The sequence below is a fragment of the Cyclopterus lumpus genome, chromosome 11, assembly GCF_009769545.1.
Source record: "Cyclopterus lumpus isolate fCycLum1 chromosome 11, fCycLum1.pri, whole genome shotgun sequence".
NCBI lineage: Eukaryota > Metazoa > Chordata > Actinopteri > Perciformes > Cyclopteridae > Cyclopterus > Cyclopterus lumpus.
This window is the reverse complement of record NC_046976.1, coordinates 6,041,627-6,062,163: the sequence shown is the minus strand read 5'-3', so window position 1 is coordinate 6,062,163 and position 20,537 is coordinate 6,041,627. Positions and strand designations below refer to the sequence as shown.

At 41.4% G+C, this 20,537-nt stretch overlaps 2 protein-coding genes across 5 annotated transcripts; one reads left to right on the top strand and one right to left on the bottom strand.

Moving 5' to 3' along the window:
• Window positions 1–675: 675 nt before the first annotated feature.
• lypc (ly6 domain containing, pigment cell) lies at window positions 676–2,207 on the top strand. The gene is given in 5 exon segments (XM_034544405.1): window positions 676–727; window positions 1,470–1,503; window positions 1,634–1,719; window positions 2,013–2,064; window positions 2,066–2,207. Coding segments are annotated over 5 exon segments (366 nt in total).
• Window positions 2,208–2,981: 774 nt separating this feature from the next.
• clic1 (chloride intracellular channel 1) lies at window positions 2,982–19,722 on the bottom strand. Of its 4 annotated transcripts, none has more exons than XM_034544717.1 (7): window positions 19,602–19,722; window positions 19,262–19,349; window positions 7,265–7,374; window positions 6,849–6,974; window positions 6,334–6,440; window positions 5,672–5,853; window positions 2,982–5,536 (listed from the first exon to the last, which is right to left on the bottom strand). In XM_034544717.1, exons 1-7 carry the CDS (start codon window positions 19,715–19,717, stop codon window positions 5,375–5,377), a joined length of 891 nt encoding a protein of 296 aa, XP_034400608.1. In that variant the 5' UTR covers window positions 19,718–19,722; the 3' UTR covers window positions 2,982–5,374. The 4 variants fall into 4 exon arrangements, with proteins under 4 accessions (XP_034400608.1, XP_034400609.1, XP_034400607.1 ...); XM_034544718.1 differs by having other exon boundaries at window positions 19,598–19,691; XM_034544716.1 differs by lacking the exons at window positions 19,262–19,349; window positions 19,602–19,722 and adding exons at window positions 8,365–8,452; window positions 8,705–8,858.
• Between the last annotated feature and the right edge of the window lie 815 nt (window positions 19,723–20,537).

Sequence of the window (20,537 nt, the reverse complement as noted above, 5' to 3'; positions counted from 1 at the left end):
ATCTACAGGATACAAAAAAAACATATGGGACAGCATATGTACATGCTTTGAAACATTTCAACCATAGATTAATACAAAATAAATAACCGGAAGGCAGGAGGGGAAGTTTTTAAATGACCAACACCGGTACTTTCACGTGTTCCGGTTACCTCTAAATAAAGTTGTTTCTCCAAATAAAAGTACTCATTCAATACTTCTGTCTCAAGGATTACCTCATTTTCTTTGAGGTCAGACGTCATCTCATTCAGTTGTATTAAACTCACTTCCTGCTTCGTGCAATATAAACATGAACAGCAACTAAATACAAAACCTAAGACTCATTCTTAGACTATCTTTAACTATGGCAGCTGATCCTAATTAAATTTGGTTCAATAACCTGAGTAACACAGGTCTACAAGATGAAGAAGAAGACAAAAACAAGAGTGACATGACAAGAACAATTGTTCAGGTGACCTAAAGGTGTCGACAATATCAACTACATTTGAGGTGGTGCCATCTTCATCGCCTAATAGAAAGAAAAACGGGATTAAAAGATGAAGGGTGTGAGCTCACAAGCAAAATGTGAGTTGTGGCACGTAGAGTTTCAGCATTTAGTTTCACCACGAGACAAGGCTTTTGGTACATGCTTGAATCGTTAACTGAAAACAATTTTGAGGATTTCTTGCTGGAAGCATTATGTCTGGTTCACAACTTGTGGTTGTACTCCTGTGTTGTCTACCCTTCAGAGGTATGTAGCTCAGTTCATTTGAGAGAATTGTTTTACGGAATGAAATTTAAAAACGTTTAATTTATTGTAAAGAAAACATTTGTTGTTTTCAGTGACATTAAAATAAATTGAAACATGGCTAAAAAACATTCAGCATTGAAATATCCTAAAGTTTTACCCGAGATTCTAAAGTCACAAAACTGGGTGTTCTGTATATATATATATATATATATATATATATATATATATATATATATATATACACACACACACACATATATTCACACTGAATTGTCCATATGACTCATTTTAGGAATTATCAATAATTGATTTTCTTGCCATCATCCAGCCCATAAATTGGTGTCTGCACAGTGTCTTTATGGTACTTGACCATCAGCAAAGAAGATTTGATATTCCTAGATAGTTTTTCCTTAATGCCGTCTCCAGTTTCTATGTTCACGTCTTCACAGGTAAATTTCGAAGCCAGTTGAAATAAAGCAGCAGGAGATTTGTCATCTTTTGGACAGGAGGCAGTGGCCCCCGTGGAAACACTACCACCTTTGTCCACAGGGGCTGCAAAAATCAACAGAAAATGAAAGTTCCTTGTAGTTGCTTGAACAGTAAAAAAAAAAAAAAATCAAATTCAAGAATCCCAATCAAAACTTCTTGTTATCAGTCAATCCATCATTATACATTTTTTATAACTCTTAAATATTAGTCACAGTAAGTTTCTTTGTATTTGTTTCTCCCTCGTCTCCTTCAGCCTGTTTGATCTGCTACACCTGTGTGTTCCCGGCCATCTATTCAGTTTATTTTGTATAGCCCACAATCACAAATTACAAATTTGCCTCAGAGGGCTTTACAATCTGTACACATACGACATCCCTGTCCCAGGACCTCAAATCGGAGGTCCTGGGACAGGGATGTCATCTCTCCTCTGGTTTGCTTTAAGTTTCCACAGGAGTGTCGAGCCGGACAGCGCTGCCTGTCCAGTACTGCTATGGGCACACGGGGTGAGATCCAGATCTGTGTGCGTGTGTGTGTGTGAGAGAGAGTTTATTCCTGTGTGTGTACATGGGATTATTTATAAGAATCTAGGTCAGGATGGCCACAAATTGGCAAATAAAGCCTCATTGTACTGAACATTGTCTGGGAACAGATTTATTTTATCTCTAAAAATAGCTTTCTGGGGTTTGTGGGTGGAGCGAAACGTTCGCTGAGTCTCATTGAGCCTTTTTTCCTTTTCATGTGCAGGTTAACTCCGAAAAGCTCGGGCACAAGTCAACCTGCCCCCCTTCTCTCGTAGGCTCGCTACACGTGACGATGTACGAGAAGAGCTGCGCAGTCCCGCCCCAGTGCGCGTGAGTGGAAGTCAGGCCTCTCCTTCAACTACAGCAACCTCTGCTGCGATACAGACAACGGGGCCCGGTCCTCTGCTGCCCTCTGGCGGCGAGGAGCCGCTCTGTGCATGCTGCCTGCACTCACTCTCCTGCTGGCCTGAACGTCACAGGGGATTGTGTGTGTGTGCGTGTGCGTGTGGGGGACAAACAATTAATACATTTAAAATAATGGAAACAATTTGACAGTTATGGCGTACAAAATGTTAGAATGCAAATACCACACTTATATTGTACTTATAAATAACAATGACCAATAGAAATAATATGTATTGTTTTAAAAAGAATTTCACTTCAAGGTCTATTTAGTGGCTGTTTCAGATCTTCAGTACATCATATTTGTGTTACCTATGTTGTCTTTAAAGTTTAAGTTTAAATTGAATTATTTAAAACATTTTTGGAAACAGATGAAGATCATGCGATATGACGGAAAGCTCCACAACAGCTACTAAATTGAAGTTAGACTGGTTGATGAACTTCTGTTTCAAATGTCAAGAATGAACCTTGAACTTTCACACGAACATGGATAATAAATCATAAAATACTCTCAATTTGAACGTCCACTTTCAAATGTCAAATGAGCGAAGAAGGCTCCAGAAGAGATACTAAATGTATCTTGAGGTTTGAAACTCAAAATATATATATTTAGTTTGGGCATGCATCAGTGTATCTGCTAATACAACATACACCTTAATCTACCCTGAAGAGATGCCTTCTTTGTATTGGCTTTGTATGTGTTGATATTATATTTTTTATTATTACTGTACTGACAACATGCTTACAATCATTGCTTTCTAAGCTCTGAGCTCATTCACCGTCTCCGCGTCGTTATCCTCCGTAATGGTTCAAAATCAAATAAAAACACATCTGTAAATGGATTGATTATCAAGATATTTCTTTATTGGGATATTAATAAATGTGTCTTTATAAGGACTTTTAAGCACAACGAACATTTCAGCTGTGCTATTAGTTTGATTGACTTCATTGGTTATCTTAATCTACTGGTTTAGTTTACGTGGACTTTTCAGTGTGGGTTATGACTACATGAAAAAACACACCAAAATGTAACAATATTTATAGGGGAATTCAGATGGGTAGGAAACAAAGTCAAAAACAATTAAATTTCATAAAGAAAATACATGAAGGGAAGATTTTCTTTTAAAACAGTGAAGTGGGGAAAAAAAAATCTAAAGATAACATTTTGAATGAGTATATCAAGTTAAATGGTCCCTGAAATTCTGTGTGACAGTAAGAAGTGAAAAACTCTTCCACGCTTTAGAAGAAATACTAAAATACTGAAATGATTCAGACACGGTCCCTTTAAATGTGGTTCCATATTTAGAAAATAGATGAAATCCACAACCATTCAGTCAATATAAAATATACAGTATCATCTCTTTGATCGACACTTGTTTTACACCTCAAAAGAAGGATTGAACTAAAACCATGTAGACAAATAACTAACTGTACTCCCACTGGAGGTACAAGATTGTCTTTTCAAAAGGCTTGAATTGCACTTAGGTAAAAAATAATTTGAAAGAGCTTCACCCTAATAATCTGAGACATGACACTTAATGATGCTATCTTTACAACAACAGACCTAGTGTATATTTGAAGTCTTAATTGCAAACCGGCTCCATAAATGTACATTTGCAGAGTTGCTGTGATGAATAAAAAAAAAAAAACATGTACACAAGCGGCGGCTACGGTCGGACAAGACGTGTTCTTATTGGTTCCAGTTCTTCCCAGCGGTTTCATTTCAAATCCCTTTTACGAGCCTGAAATCACTCAATACACAAGGTTTTTAATTCAAGGGTAAGTCTAGTGCAGTTACAAATGTTTCTAATTGTCAACAATTCCCATGAAAAAAACTGAACCATCGCTTGAGCCAGAAAGGCATTAATGAGCCACATTGTTGCACTGGGTGACATCATAGTGAATATCCTCACAAAAATAACTTCCATCATAGTGGACAAGTGTAAAAATGGAGGCTGATTTTAAAACGAGTCATCATGTTTGAAACAGACTCGCTGCTCCTTATGCATGTTGTTCACGAAAAAGGGTGTGTCCGATCTGTGGTCTTGTGCTATGTGAGCTACCAGAGGAAGTAGTACGAGTGCTTTCAGCTTTTAACTTTAATACGCTCACAATCTGAGCTACTTCTTTTATACAATATTAAAAAGGATCCTTTCGTACATGACAGGCAGAACAAAATAAACGGTCAACAAGAGATTGGCAGTGGATCACAAACAAGCGTGGTCATCTTGAATAATCCTTAGTGCCTGCTATGGGAGCGCAGAAAGGGGAAGCCCTAGTCTATTGAAATGGTTTCCTGTCTCTATAACCGTTTTCTGCCTCCCCGAAAGCAAGACTTGGGTCTGCAGGCCGCAGAGGAAAAAGCACCTCACTTCCTTTCTGAAGTTATTTAATAAAACCACAACCGTTCAAAGCCTTGTAACCTCGGTAATGAAACAATGTGAAGCCTTGTGATTACAGACAAATCACCTGACTTTTGGCAGTTGAGCTGGCAATGGTACGCATGCGTCTGCTTCCTTTATACCAAGACTGAAACAAACGAGTTGGATCGGTCTGTGTGAAGCTTGCACGGTAAGAGTAAAAGTTTGATCTGGTAGGCAGCTTTGTGTCTGATAAGTCCATCCCCAAAATACAAAGATATAAAGGAGGAAACATCAAGAACGGAACAGGAAACAACTTTACAATGTGTATCTACTGATGCTGAAGCTTTACACAAGCAAAACTGTAGTTTTAAGTATATGCACGGTGTGTGTATACATACATACACACATACATACATACATACATACATATATATATATATATATATATATATATATATGCGTGTGTGAGCCTGCAAGCAATGTGATCAATAATTAATTTCCCAAAGAGGTGAATGTCCAGGAAAACTTGGAATAGACTTAGCCACAGCTGACTCTTTTTTTGTGCGTGTGTGTGTGTGTGTTTGTGTTTGTTGTGAACTGATCCACGTGGCAAACAAAAAGCAGGATAACTACATGAACAAACCTCTATAAAACAAACCCCAGTGTATATTCTGATGGTAGTAAACCAGCTATATTGACTTGTCAGAATATTCCCACATAACCTTTAAAGCTGCAAAGAATGATGCAATGGAAGGCTCTTGAGAAACAAGTCGGCCGAGTTGCTCGCAGAGTGAATGCTTGGTGTGTGCAGGTGAGCAATTGTGTGTTCTTTTGTGCAGGTTAAGTAACGACATGTGCATCCTGTCGTGCTCCTACTTGAGAGCTTTGGCTACAGAGGAGTAGGCGATGTGCACCTCATTGTCGCTAGGGCAGGTGGAGGAAAATTCCTCCCTGGCGTATGCTGCGTTCAGGTACCTCCAGAGGTTTGTCAGAGACTGAGGGATGCTGAAGTTTCTGTATTTTAAACACACCACCTAGAGAAGGAAAAGGGAGAGAAACATGCTGGACTTACGTAAGCCTTCAGTTTCAGACTAAACACATGCAGTCGACATTATTATCTATTCATCACAGGGCCCCCACGCTGCACAGCTTAAGGCACTGAAGATTACCTTCACGATGTGGAGCTTAGGCAGCAAGTTGCAGTCAGCCAGAGTAAGCTCTTGGCCGTCCAGGAAGGGGCGGGACGAGGAAATTAGATCATCAGCGCTATTCTCGTCGATCTCGTCAGGAAGAGGGGAGCCAACGTAGTCATCCAGCTTCTTCAGAGCCTTGAGCAGGCCTTTCTCTAGATCTGAGCACATGTTCACCCAGAACATATTACAATACAGTGCTTGATCAAGCTAACAAGCCAGTTTGTTCCTCCAAAATAGACTAGAGCAAATCTAAGCTGTTTCAGACCAATGCAATTATTTTGTATTCATTAAAATGGCTGAAATGATAGTGTGCGTTTCATTTGAAGAAATAAGTGAGTAGATTTAATAAAACACACTGTTCTCCCAACACCAGTGACATTTCCAGTGAGATCACCCAACACAGAGTGGCTAAACCCAGAGGGCAACAGGTGACCTGTTTACACTGAGGCTGAAGCTCAGACTGTAATGTTACTAATGCGGATACCCCCTGCTGGTTTTCTGTCCATCAGAGAAAGACAGAAGGAGCTCAGCAGTACAGAAAAACGCCTCCAAAAATCAAACAGGGGGGGGTCTATTCGAAATGTAAAAGTCTGGATGAATCAAAGAATGGTATTTATTAAAATGTTAGATCCACTTACTTTCATTGGTCTGAGGGTTTGAGTTCTTTACATAAGCAGAGAATTTGGAGAAAACATCCATGCCTGCTGTGTTGGACTCCGGGTTACGAGCAGCCAGACGGGGATACCTTGATCAATAAAGATTCACATTTAAATCACATTGCAAACAAAAATGCACATGAATAAAGGTGTGAAAGGCTTCGACCGAGAAGATCTATGATGTAAAAACTGCAAAAAAAAACTAGGGATGCAACTAACGACTGTTTTCCATTAATACATTCATTGTTGGTTTGAAAAAGATTTATTTTAGTGTCCTAAAGCCCAAGATGATATCTTAAATTGTTTGTTGACCAACAAAGTCCAAAAATAATAAATGTACAAGCACAAACAAGGGAAAGCAGCAATTCCTCACAATTGAGACTCTGAAAAGAGAAAATGAAAAATGACCCGTCTGATCTTCTGTCAACTGACTAGTTGTGTCAGCTCTAAAAAGACCAAGATAAAACATTAGTAAAACAGAAGCATGGAGTGATTACTTTGGAGGGCAGAGATTATCCTCCATGAACTCCTCGATCTTGTTGGTGTCCGTTTTCACTTCGCTGCCATAAAGCAGGAAGGGAGGCTGGGCTCCCGGGGCCAGGTCCTTCAAGATGTCCGGCTTTCTAAAAGGTGGACGAAAAGAAAATATGGAAACGTCATCCAGCAGTGAAGGGATAGGGGGTTAAACGGCAGGAGAGGGATAGAAGAAAACAGGGGAGATGGAAAGGACAAACCATGAAACACAGGAAATTACTCATGTTTGTATCTCAGGACTTCCTTAGCGGTCACTAGAATCAAAGCCAGAGGAGCTTTATATATTCTAACTCTCAATATCTCAATGAAATGCCCCCTTGTTCCTTTAACAATAGAAACCTGCAGAACACACACACGCATGCAAGTCCAGTGTTTTCACCTCTTCATATCCACTGTGGTAACATCGAAGGTGACTCCTTTCAGCCACAGCACCATGAAGAGACGCTGGGAGAAGGGACAGTTTCCGATGTTCTGACCATCACTCCCTGCCTGGGGCACAAAAACATTTCATATCATCTCATGTTTTTCATATAGTTGTTGATATATTTATCTAATGTAGTAGCGCAAAGTAGAGGCACATATGGCGACCGTTAGGTTGTAGTTTTTCATTTAAATTTCCTCTTTTTCTTTGTGAAAAACTAAATAAAAAACACCTGAAAAGAAGGAAAATACATATTCACTCTTTAACCAAGCTGCAAAAACGTCATCTGCAACTATTTTTTATTAACAATTAATTTATTCAAGAAAAGCTTTTTAAATGTTCCTTTTGTGGCTGCAGGAAGCCATATTTCATGTTCAGTCATTCTACGTCTCATTCAAGGGTCTGTGGCCTGAACAGCATATAGTATAAACCATATACCTTTCAAACTAAACTTTCTGTTACCAAGGCCAATGTGAAGCTTTACTTGGGAGATGTGGCCTGTTCTGTTAATTATGGGGTGTCAAGTGTCATTGAAGAGGCTGACTAGAAACCATTGATTAAGAGAAGTTAAAACGGCATCTTTCACCCCTTAAGGGAGAAAAAAAGTGGAGGCTGGTGCACATGTTAACACAGAGGAATCATTATTTTAAACATGTGTGCAGGACATGAGGGGAAGCCATATTTGATTGCATTGAGTTTTGGGCTTAAAGAAAATCTAAATATAGATTATGTATATTAAATTAATGTGCATTTAATTAGATTATTCTCACTGCCATTGAGGCTATAAACCCGGGGAGTCAGCAGAGGTGGTCTAACCGACTTGGCACCGCTGTAATGTGATTTAATGCGGACAAGGTGACTTTGTGTCCCCGTGTGAAGGGAAGTTATGTTATCAGCTTTTAATAACGACACAGTAATAATGCTGATGAGACGATAAGATATGAAACCCCATACAACACCGTATCTGCTCTTTACACAAGTTAATGGCACATACCGTCGCCATGTCGTCACTTTTTTTTTTTGGGGGGGGGGGGGGGGGGGGGGCATCATTCACTTACCTTGACAAAAAGTTCCACTTTGGGCTGCTTCGCGTCGCTCATCCTCAGCTGCTGATGCACCGGATCCCGAGAAAGCTTCTGTATTTTTCTTTTAAAAGAGAAAAACACAAGACGTTCAAATTAAAGCTGAATGCAGCACCAGAGTTGCATTTCCTAAACCAAGCAACAGAAAGGAGGCTCGGGCAGCCAAGCCCATCTTCCGCTCCGAGCCCCAGAGAGTAAATGAGCACATGCACAGTGTGGCGGCTTCACCAACACGTCCAACACCGCGACCCGCCGCCTCTTTGAAGCGCCGCGTATCACTTGTTTTAGCTTATTTTAAGTCTTAGAGGCTACCTACAAAATGTCTAAGTTGTGGCTGTCGCTGTCGCTGTCGCTTGTGGCCGCCTGCTGGTCGTTTCTCCTCCCAGTTCTGCTGCCTCCAGTCCGCTGCCGCGACACGCTCATCATCATCATCATCATCGTCACAGTCCTCCATTTCCTGCTGGTGTATGACGGGGTGAGCTTTCAGCAAATAAAGAGGCGTTCAAGACCGACAGTGACAAAAATAAAGAAGAAGCGCGAGGTGGCTTTGAAGTCGGAGGAGAAGAAGGAGAAGATTAACAGGCTATAGTATTTACATTTTTTTTTTTAAATAAACATTACAACTTCCTGGACATCTTTCTCCCCAAAATGTAAAGCATGTCTCAAACAGTGATATTAGTTTAACTATCCAATGAGTTGAGAGTTTACTTTCTGTTGATGTAGTTTAATGTAGCTAAGTTATGTGTTTCTGCATTGAACATTAACTAACAGTAACTTTACCAAAGGTTGGCTAAGGAAATGTTTCATTGTAATTACTGTGGCAGGTCGGTTAAAACTAGGGATGGGCGGGTGAAGACTTGAGGCTTCAAAGCGTTGAAGAAGAACAGCGACATCTGGTGGCTGCTGGAGTCAAAGCAGGTCGAAGCACTTGAACCGCCTCAATGTTTCAATCTCACATTTCTGCAGTAAAAGTCAATTAAAGCTGCGTCATTCACGGATTTTATGTTATATACAACCGTTATCGATGTTGCTTCGGTCGTTTTTTACATTACAATAAAGCCAGCGCTGTGCGTGAAGGACTTTATCGAGCTGGTCCCGCTCCACCTCCACCTTTTTCATTTTTATTTTATTTATTTATTTAAAACTGTTTCCATCAAGAATTAACTTTAACTGGCTGAACAGTAGACACACAATGTAAAATGGACTCAATCCAATAAAGGAAAAATAATGATCGACTAGGATTTCAATGTTATTAAAACAGTTGGTGATTTGTGAAAAATTGGGTACAACTATTTTATAACACTTTAATATGATTGAGATCTAAATTGTGCAGCAGCAACTGACTCTCCAATATCATGCGGGGGGTCTAATTTGAATAGTCAGGTCATCTGTGGAGAAAACAATAGCCCTGCCTATTAAGCACAAACCTGTTGTGTGTATCTGTGGATAATTACAGCTTCTCATGCCAGTCACATTTTAAAATAAATAGTTACGGACGCATGAATGAGGTACTACTATTCTATCTCCCAAATTCAAGCTTGTATATGAGCTACATATTAAAGACATGCCCTCATTGTCTTCAATGCATGGCTATTGACCTGAAGCTGTATTTTCGGATGATGATACGAGGCAAAAAAACAGGCGAATGATTCATGATTTATTGAATTTATGCTTTTTGGATTTTTAAAAGGATCTCTTCATTACATGAGAAAAGACAGGATGGCAGCAGAGAGGGCCACAGTCAGAGAGAGCTGGACCGAGGGGACTCCATTACACATGTTTGTTTTGCAACAGTCGAAACTGCTGGTGTAACCAGCACTCAGGATGGTGCCGGTCAGCGTTTTCCCACAGAGGTCTGAGTCCAGGCAGCCGCGGATGTGCAGTGTGAGCGACCCTGTCGCATTGAACTCTGGATTGGAAACAAAAGAGGATGCCAACAAATGTAAAACAAACCAACATAAATGAAGCATATTGATTGACAAGGTAACTAATGCAACTGCTAGTCTACGCGTTTGTAAATCCAGTTTTCTTGTAACTGTAGCCTACTAATTTATTACAATAACATTATTTTAAGTATTTTTGGTTGTGCAATAGTATTTTCATAGTTTAATATGTGCATCCTGTGAAAACCCCAAGGGCCAACTCCTGTCTTCAACCTTTACATGAAGCATGTTTAGCTCTGCAACAAGTAAGGGCAGAATAAGCATCATCGGTAGAATAAAACCTCACTAAAGAGGGGTTTGACCTTCCAATATCTGTTCATACTCTGTTTTCCAATCTCACCTCAAGGTTAATATAGATACCTTTTAAATGTATCACACCAACTTCATCAGTTGACTGAATTTGCTCACTTGCCAGTAAAACATTTGAACAGATTAGTCATGTGTTAAAGCATGATTTTGATGCTAATTTGATTAGTTTGGTAATTTGTAATGTCTTATTTTATTATTCATTTCTATATGTTCAATTCAACCCTTGTAGTGTATTCAAAGTATGTCCAGAGTGTTGTTGCGGATTCCCTCACGTGCTTCTCCGCGGTAGCAGCTCTCAGTTGAATTATTACATTGGACGTCGCTTCCGAACAGACATGTCCCAAATATACCAACAGGGCACTGACGACAGGTCAGGCTTTGGGCTGTTGAAGGGAAAGAAAGGTGAAAATATGTGATAATCAGATTCACAGTAAAGAATGTCATTCAGAAACTTCTTAGAGTTCAACACTATTGGGGAATCTCTTTTAGTTTCTTGTTTATAGACCAGCACCTCCTGAGCTCATCAATTACGTGTCGTATCTGACTTTTGTGGCAATTGGTTTATAGTTTTACAGGTGGGGGTGCAGTGACTTCCAGGAGTCTGATTCTCATACAACATAAACAGGAATACCCTGAAAGATCAGTGGCAATTAATGCTGCACGAGACATTTGATCCGGACTTATTGTCATTAAGCTGCAGCGAAATCACCTGAGACCTAATCACGAAGGCCAATTCATATTTGTTTATCCCAAGGATTGGATATGTAATAATAAGTCATGAACCTCAGTACAATCCATTTCTTTTGAGAAAAGTTCTCATCCAATTCGTGTTGGAAAGACATGGACATCATACTTGGTTTAGTGATCAGATAAATGAAAGCATGTTTAAACATGAAAAGATAACATAAAATACATTTTATTCTACAACAATAATAAAATGATAGCGAAAAGAGGTATAGTTATAGTTATAATTACATAAGCCTTAACATACCTGTGACGAGGAAGGCACTCAGGAGGATCGCTGCTTTAAAAACGTAATTCATCTTTCTGTCAACGGCTTGGTTTAAAAAACGGCTTGGTTTAAAAAAAATACACTTCTAGCTCTAAATACCTGCTTCAAACCGCTTCTGAGAGAGTGATGAGGTTTTCTGGTCGCAGTCACTGAAGAAACAACACGCAGGAATGAAGTGCATCAGGTTTTTTGAAGAGGAAGTCTTGACTCATTACGCATAAACATTACATTACATGTCATTTAGCTGACGCTTTTATCCAAAGCGATAAAAGCACTCTGTTATACACTCTGCTCGCGGCCTAGAGAATCTCACGGCCATCAGGTTTGAGCACAAATACCTTTTTCTATTTCATTAGTTTCATTATTAACATACAGAAAAAAGGTTTCATGCAACTCAAACATTATTTTGTGGTAGTTACGGATGCATTTTATTTATTAAAAATGTTCATGCGACTGTCACGGACACAACATGTTATTACACTGAGCTTTTATACTGTGGTCTGTACCAACCCTAAATGTACAGGCTTAGAAGCTACGACAATGGGAGTATCAATACAAAGCTACTCTTTAATGATTGCGTACAAAAACAACCCTTCAGTAATGAATAGAAATCTTCTTTTGTTTATTTTAAAGGCTCCAGGTGCTCCAAACGGCCAGTAGGGCGGCGCTCAAAGCAGCAGTGAGAGGGAGCTGGATGGATGTGGCTCCGTTGCAGCGGTCAGGGCTGCAGCAGGTCCTGGTGACGGTGTATCCGGCAGTCAGGAGGGCTCCGGAATCGGTTTGGTTGCAGAGAGACGAGGCCATGCAACCTCGAGTCTGCAGGGTCATAAAACGACTGATGTTGAAGGCTAAAGGAGGAGATCAGAGGGTGTTGTTAGTAACTCAGTAGCCCAGTACCAAAACTGGTAAACAAACCTATTGGATTATCATTTGTGATGCATCAGCAGCGCTTTGATGTTGCAGCCGATTTGGGTGGAGCTAATTTGACCTTTGTATTCTGGGTAGTTTCACCTACATCTCATCTTAAAGTAGCAGAAAATAGAAAAAAAATACCAAACAAATGGTGGCGAGTATCAACAAGGGACAGTTAAGAGGAATGACGCAGGTGTATGCGATTTTGAACACAACCTTAGTTGCGTAACACTAAGGTCATGACTAACCCCGGTTAGCCTTTTCATCTGCGTATGTGGCATTGGAGGGTTTGTTTGCTTTTGTTTGCCAGGTATTGGGATGAGTTGTGTAATAGCAAGAGCAACAATGGGTGAAAGTATTATGGGAGCAGCAGACTGACTCACAGACAGTAAACATAGACACAGGCTTTCTGGAACCTGATTACTTCAAGAGTAAAGAGTGTTGTTGAGTTGTAGTGGATTTTATATATACTTGCACATGTAAATAAGAAAGTTTATGTTTTAAATGAATACATAAAGAAAGATATGATAATTAATGACTGATATTATGAGGAATTTATTATAAAGCAGTAGATAAGGACTTAGGTCCGTGGTGAAGATAATGCGCATTTAGTGTTTTTGTTGTTAAATGTGATTGTATATCTGTTGTAAGTCGCACGAGCATATTGAACGGTTTGGCTGGTTACGCGAAGATAAGTGCCGCATTGTTCCTGAAGAGTCGAAGTCCACGCGAGCAGCCTGACAGAGTTTATTCAAACCACTGTTAGTAAGGAGTTAATGAGAGTTTCGTAGGAGCTGTTAGCAACAACCTATTGTTCTCTAAATACATTGTTGCTTGGACTTTTTCTTGGGACGCACATTGAGACGATTTAATATTTATGACGCAGGAGTCCACGGTAAATCGTTCTCCGCAACGCGACTGTTCTACAGCGTGTGAGTTCCCCCAGCAGAGACTGTGCAAGAGTTGACGTGGATCGTTGCTAGAAAACTAAAACTTAATAAATATACCGTGATAAACCAACTATTACACAGGCAGGTCTGTATAGTGTAGAACAGAGTCCCACTTAAACCATTTTGACCACTTAGTAACATATTCTATATGCAGTACAGCGTGCTAGTGTTTGTAAATACTGTATATATTCTGTAACTAAAAAATTTTTTTTTTAAAAAAGGAGCGAAAAAGAGAGGAATACCAGTTCTAACACAGGGAAGATAAGTGTAGAACAGAGTCCCACTTATACCGATTTGGCCCCTGATAAACAGTTGTTAAAACATTTTGAGAAAAAGAGAAGAAAGAAGGAGTCAGATGAGACAGAGACAAAGAGTTGTAAAACAAAGCCTTTTTAAGACCACACGTGGGTCACTCGTGTTTTGAATACACATTTTTGCTAGTTGAGTCGCCATTCAACATTCGGTTTGGCACCTCTAGTGGTTGAGAAGTTAATACCTCAATAGGGTGCCCTACGGATTAACCTTTTTAGCACCATCGTGTGGCAAACATTGAATAGTGAAAGAGGACAGTGAGTGCCATTGAGTTATAAACCAATGATGCTTATACACACATTATCTTTTTGATTTAAGTATTGCCAGTTTTTGATTAGAGTAATTGTTTAATCGTTTGATTTTCTCATTATTGTCAGTTTTTGATTAAGACTTATCGTTTGATTTTATCATTATTACCGTTTTTTGATTAAGAGTAATTGTTTTATTGTTTGCTTCTACCATAATTGGCGGTTTTGGTGGTCTTTCATGCTTGGCTGTTTTATTTAAAAGTAATTGTTGAATTATTTGCTTAAAGTAATGTTTTTTCCCTATTTTTGGATTAAAAGTACGCAGGAGAAGCCTGCATAAGTGTAGAACGGAGTCCCACTTATACCAATTGGGCCCCCTGGTGATTCATTTGCTTAAAGTAACAAGTTTTTCTCATTATTTGTCTAATCTATGCATTGTTTAATTGCAGTGTGTAACTTTATTCCCTACCTAACTTGATTATTTTTTCCCAATCGCTACGCACTTAGACACATAGTGTGAAGAAAATTGCATTTTTAAATTGATAAAAAACAAATAATTTCACATTTTTGGGATACATTTTAATCTGAATTAAAAAAATAAAAATAGTATTTTCTTTCTACATTTACATTTCCTTATATAAAGCCAGTCAGTACCTGATTCTCTTGACAATGCCGGAGCCAACTTCAATCAAGAAAGACTCCAGTCGTTTGGATTGAAGACGTACTCTACGCTGCTATGAACATGATTGTTCAAGCAGACAGACTGACTGCCTATAAGAGGTTGAGAAAACATGTTCAGCAATGGCATGCCGAGGGTTTACTTGACGTAACAACCCCGGAGGGGCCCACGGAAGACCAGAAGCTGCAGCTGATGAGAGTGCTCACCCTGAGAGACAGTGCAGCAAAAGAGGAGCAGAAATGGAAAAATTGTTTCACGTCCCGATCAGCAGACGTCACCAGAACCAATGAAGCCATTGTGCAGGCAAGACTGCTACTACATGGCATAGCAGTGAATGAGGACAACACTGCCCGGAGGTGCCAGGCCTCACTGGAAGAAGCAACACCCCCAAAATACCCTCAAAGAAGAAACCCCCCGGAATAAAGAGACAACCCCTGTACTTCTGCCATCAGCCCCAGTTCCCACCCCTTCCATCTATCCCATAATATGTCAATACCTTCCCCCGTACGCCCACAGCCCATTTAAAAGAGAAGCTACACACACCATGGCCCCAGTAGAAAGACTATTAGGAGGCAGTGTAGAGTTTGACTCCACAGAAAGCAAAACAGTCGCAGACCTGATGAGCAAGGTCGCACAGCTGCAGAGGGCCTTAGCTGGCCTAGAAAAGGGCAGAGAAGGGGATGCTAGACAAAATCAGCAAAGAGAGGAGAAAGACAGGGATTTAATGAGAAGATAATTATGGTGGAAGAAAGAGAGGAGAAGACAGGCAGAGAAGGAAGGTGCACTGTCACAAGCAGAGCTGTCAGTGCAGGGTAGAGACAACGTCAGTCCATCACATTGCCAGTCACAGCTTCTACCCGCTGGACTCTCACGGAAGAGTCCAGAGAAAGGAGAATGGCTCAGAGGAAGCCCGGGAGAGTCGCCAAGTCATGACCTCCCCAATTCAGAGCGTCCCAATAGATACAAATGGGAGATAGATCCCACCCAGATACCACTCCCACGCTCATTAACGCCAACCCTAACCGAACAACAGGCGATGGGCGCATACGGACTGCGCCCTGGTGGCACCCCACCTCCAGCTCAGAGCCTCCATTCTAATCACATGGCCAACCTAGACACCTCAGCGAGGGGGGAGCCAGATCAAGGCCCCTGCCCCCTCCACCCTCCATCTCACGCGAGAAGGAGCACGACCTACTTGACTTTTCCGGACAATTGACTGTGCCTTGCTGCTCGTTCAAATGAAGAGAAGGCCTCCAAGACTTGCGACACCAGCTCCTGAGGAGGGCAAAGGAAGGCGTAAACTACAAGCCTCCACCACAACACAGACAAATGTCAGTAGCAGCAACAGGCCCAGAGTGCAGTGAAGAGGAAGAAGAACGCCAAATTCAGGCCCCTATGGCATGACTCAATACAAGTTATATAACCTCAGAGATGTGCAGTACTTCGTCGACCAGCTGCCTCCCCTGACGAGCGGAGGATCCCCCTGGATTAAGGCATTAAACATGGCCACCAGTGGGACTCCATTAGCAATGGGTGACCTGAGAGCCATCCTGGTGAAGTGCTCCTGCGTGAGTGAACTGCAGGCGTTGGAGAGAACTGCTGTCTGTTCAGCCGCCTTGGACAGCCAAGACATTGACACTGTTAGCATTCATCTGTTTGGAGCCATCAGAACCAAGTGGCCCTATACTCCCGACATGGACAATCTGGCCAGCATCAAACTCAAGACAAATGAAGAAGCCATGGTGTACCTGAAGCGAGCTGCTGACGGCTGGGAATCAGCTACAGGCACCAGACATGACAGGGACCTCACCTACTTGAACATGTGGAAGACTGCTGTGATAGCAGGTCGCCCGGCCAAATTGAGTCGTGAGATGCAACGTACGGTGGGCATAAAACATGCCACCTTTGAAGTGTGGAAGGAACATATCACACACCACATCGCTCAGCACCATAAGGATGAAGAGGAAGAAAAGGCAACCAAAGACAAGTTGTCATTGAGACTCCTGAAGCTACAGATAGCAAAAGAAGACAAAGAGGCTACTAAGCACGGCCCAAAAGCGCAAAAGCAGATGGCTGTTGTTAGTGACCTCGCCGTCCAGATCCAGGAAGCAGTTGCCAAAGCCCTGGACCAATATAAAGAAGAGGAGAGAAGACAGAGCAACAGGGAGGACGAGGATAATACTAGAAGAGACAGGTGGCGAGAACCTTGTCGTATCTGTGGCAGACTAGGACACAGGGCTGAGGACTGTTACAGTCGCCCTGATGCAGCTAGAGGCAGAGGAAGCCCACAAAGAGGACAAAGAGGAGGATTTGGACGACACATTTCAAACCAGAACCAGATGCCAGCAAGAATAGTGCAGGATGAAGATTATGTGGATCTCCTATGAAGAGGCCCAGAGGACCCGGCACAGGAAATAAGGGTTCCAATTGGGCGTGAACCTGTCATCACCTGTGCCATAGATGGAGAGGAGAAAGATTTGATGGTGTATACTGGTGCCTCAGTGTCATGCATTGCCAAATTGCATCATGCAGTACCACCACTCTCCACTCAAACACTATCAGTAGTGGGATACTCGGGAACGCCACAAAAACAATATTTCACTAAGAAATTGCAAACTAAAGTGGGGAGAACAATCCTCCACCACTCCTATCTACATGCCCCGTCTACGCCCATTGACCTCGCAGGAAGAGACCTGCTGAGAAAACTCGACATCTCGGAGTTGTGTTCTCCTGCCGGCCTCTACCTGTCGGCCCCATGAGGACTGGTGCTGGGATCCCAACAGGCCGGACACAGAATAATGTGCATGGCCCCTGACACCGCTCCAGAAGCAGTGCGCTCAACCAGAGTATATACTTGTCTGAACTGCAACCAGAAATACCAGAATCCCCTGGTCTAATCAAAGACTTTATGGACTGGAAGCCATGGATTATGACACAACATCCATATGTCATGCAAGAAGATCCCTACCACTGTACCCACAACTACACCACCGACGATGCCTACCAACAAGCTTGGGAAGAAAAAAAGGAGGGCGAAACTGAAGTCATCAGAACAGGAGCCATAATTGTAGGAAAAGAAGGAGTTGCAGCTGAATGTTTGCTGTCTCCCGACCAACGAGACTGGTATGCACTGCGACCTGACTCTGCCCTCACATCACACTACTGATCGGAGCAGGTCATGAAGCAAGAAATCTTGGCCCCATGATTGAGAAAGTCTCAAAAGAAAGGTGGATTCCTACCAAATCCCCATATCTGTCCCACACCCCCGATGGTGACTATTGGAAAATACATCAACACTCGTATTCCAAGGGACAACTCCAACAACTTGACCTTGACAGAAATCATGGAAGGGAACACTCAAATCATCCCTCCACTGATTACATGTTGGAAGTGCCACCACAAATATGGTCAAGAAGAGACTATGATGTTGGCCACACCACTCAACATAATGTGGTAATGACTTTGAAACCAGATCAAGACACTTTGTAGAGCTATCAATATCCGCTGCAGCAAGAACAGAAAGATGGCATTCGAGAGACAATTCAGAGCTTGTATGAAGCAGACGTGCTCATTGAGTCCAACTGGAATACACCGATATTACCAGTCCCAAAATCCAGCAACAGATTTGGACACTATCACTGAGATAAAGATGAACTAGTTCAGTGTCAAATATACCATTCAATGGAAAAAAAATAAAAAAAATAATCTATATTAATGCAAAGAATAGAGAGATGTCGATAGTTATTTCTTGTATTTCGAATTCGCTCATTCAATTCAATTCAGTTTATTTTGTATAGCCCAATATCATAAATTTGCCTCAGAGGGCTTTACAATCTGTACACATACGACATCCCTGTCCCAGGACCTCACATCGGATCAGGAAAAACTCCCCAAAAAGAACCTTTCACAGGGAAAAAAGGGAAGAAACCTTCAGGAGAGCAACAGAGGAGGATCCCTCTCCCCGGATGGACAGACGCAATAGATGTCATGAGTACAGATGAACAGAGTTACAGAGTTACATAAACACATTACATGAATATGATAATGTATGAATGGAACTCCACAATCCACACTCTCACTCACTGGAGACAGTTTCTAACTTTCCTTTCAGGTAACACTCGTTAACAACTACCGACAGCCACATTCTGTAACTACCTGGACTTACAGGTAAACCTGAATGTAAGCAGGTAACACTCGTTAATGGAGTCTATTAAGTTAATGTGCATTTAATTAGATTATTCTCACTGCCATTGAGGCTATAAACCCGGGGAGTCAGCAGAGGTGGTCTAACCGACTTGGCACCGCTGTAATGTGATTTAATGCGGACAAGGTGACTTTGTGTCCCCGTGTGAAGGGAAGTTATGTTATCAGCTTTTAATAACGACACAGTAATAATGCTGATGAGACGATAAGATATGAAACCCCAGACAACACCGTATCTGCTCTTTACACAAGTTAATGGCACATACCGTCGCCATGTCGTCACTTTTTTTGGGGGGGTCACTTACCTTGACAAAAAGTTCCACTTTGGGCTGCTTCGCGTCGCTCATCCTCAGCTGCTGATGCACCGGATCCCGAGAAAGCTTCTGTATTTTTCTTTTAAAAGAGAAAAACACAAGACGTTCAAATTAAAGCTGAATGCAGCACCAGAGTTGCATTTCCTAAACCAAGCAACAGAAAGGAGGCTCGGGCAGCCAAGCCCATCTTCCGCTCCGAGCCCCAGAGAGTAAATGAGCACATGCACAGTGTGGCGGCTTCACCAACACGTCCAACACCGCGACCCGCCGCCTCTTTGAAGCGCCGCGTATCACTTGTTTTAGCTTATTTTAAGTCTTAGAGGCTACCTACAAAATGTCTAAGTTGTGGCTGTCGCTGTCGCTGTCGCTTGTGGCCGCCTGCTGGTCGTTTCTCCTCCCAGTTATGCTGCCTCCAGTCCGCTGCCGCGACACGCTCATCATCATCATCACCATCATCATCATCATCATCATCATCATCACAGTCCTACATTTCCTGCTGGTGTATGACGGGGTGAGCTTTCAGCAAATAAAGAGGCGTTCATGACCGACAGTCACAAAAATAAAGAAGAAGCGCGAGGAGGAGAAGAAGGAGAAGATTAACAGGCTATAGTATTTACATGTAATTTATTTTTTTTTTTAAATAAACATTACAACTTCCTGGAGATCTTTCTCCCCAAAATGTAAAGCACTATGATATTAGTGATTAGATATTATTATCAAACAGTGATATTAGTTTAACTATCTAATGAGTTGAGAGTTTACTTTCTGTTGATGTAGTTTAATGTAGCTAAGTTATGTGTTTCTGCATTGAACATTAACTAACAGTAACTTTACCAAAAGGTTGGCTAAGGAAATGTTTCATTGTAATTACTGTGGCAGGTCGGTTAAAACTAGGGATGGGCGGGTGAAGACTTGAGGCTTCAAAGCGTTGAAGAAGAACAGCGACATCTGGTGGCTGCTGGAGTCAAAGCAGGTCGAAGCACTTGAACCGCCTCAATGTTTCAATCTCACATTTCTGCAGTAAAAGTCAATTAAAGCTGCGTCATTCACGGATTTTATCGAGCTGGTCCCGCTCCACCTCCACCTTTTTCATTTTTATTTTATTTATTTATTTAAAACTGTTTCCATCAAGAATTAACTTTAACTGGCTGAACAGTAGACACACAATGTAAAATGGACTCAATCCAATAAAGGAAAAATAATGATCGACTAGGATTTCAATGTTATTAAAACAGTTGGTGATTTGTGAAAAATTGGGTACAACTAT

Coding starts and splice junctions, on each gene's coding strand:
- clic1 (XM_034544716.1), bottom strand. CDS start 8,826: ATGATGATGATGATGATGAGCGTGTCGCGGCAGCGGACTGGAGGCAGC. Junction 8,453..8,704: donor AGCCACAACTTAGACATTTT/GTAGGTAGCCTC, acceptor CTCTTTTAAAAG/AAAAATACAGAAGCTTTCTC. Junction 6,975..7,264: donor ACCACAGTGGATATGAAGAG/GTGAAAACACTG, acceptor TCCACCTTTTAG/AAAGCCGGACATCTTGAAGG.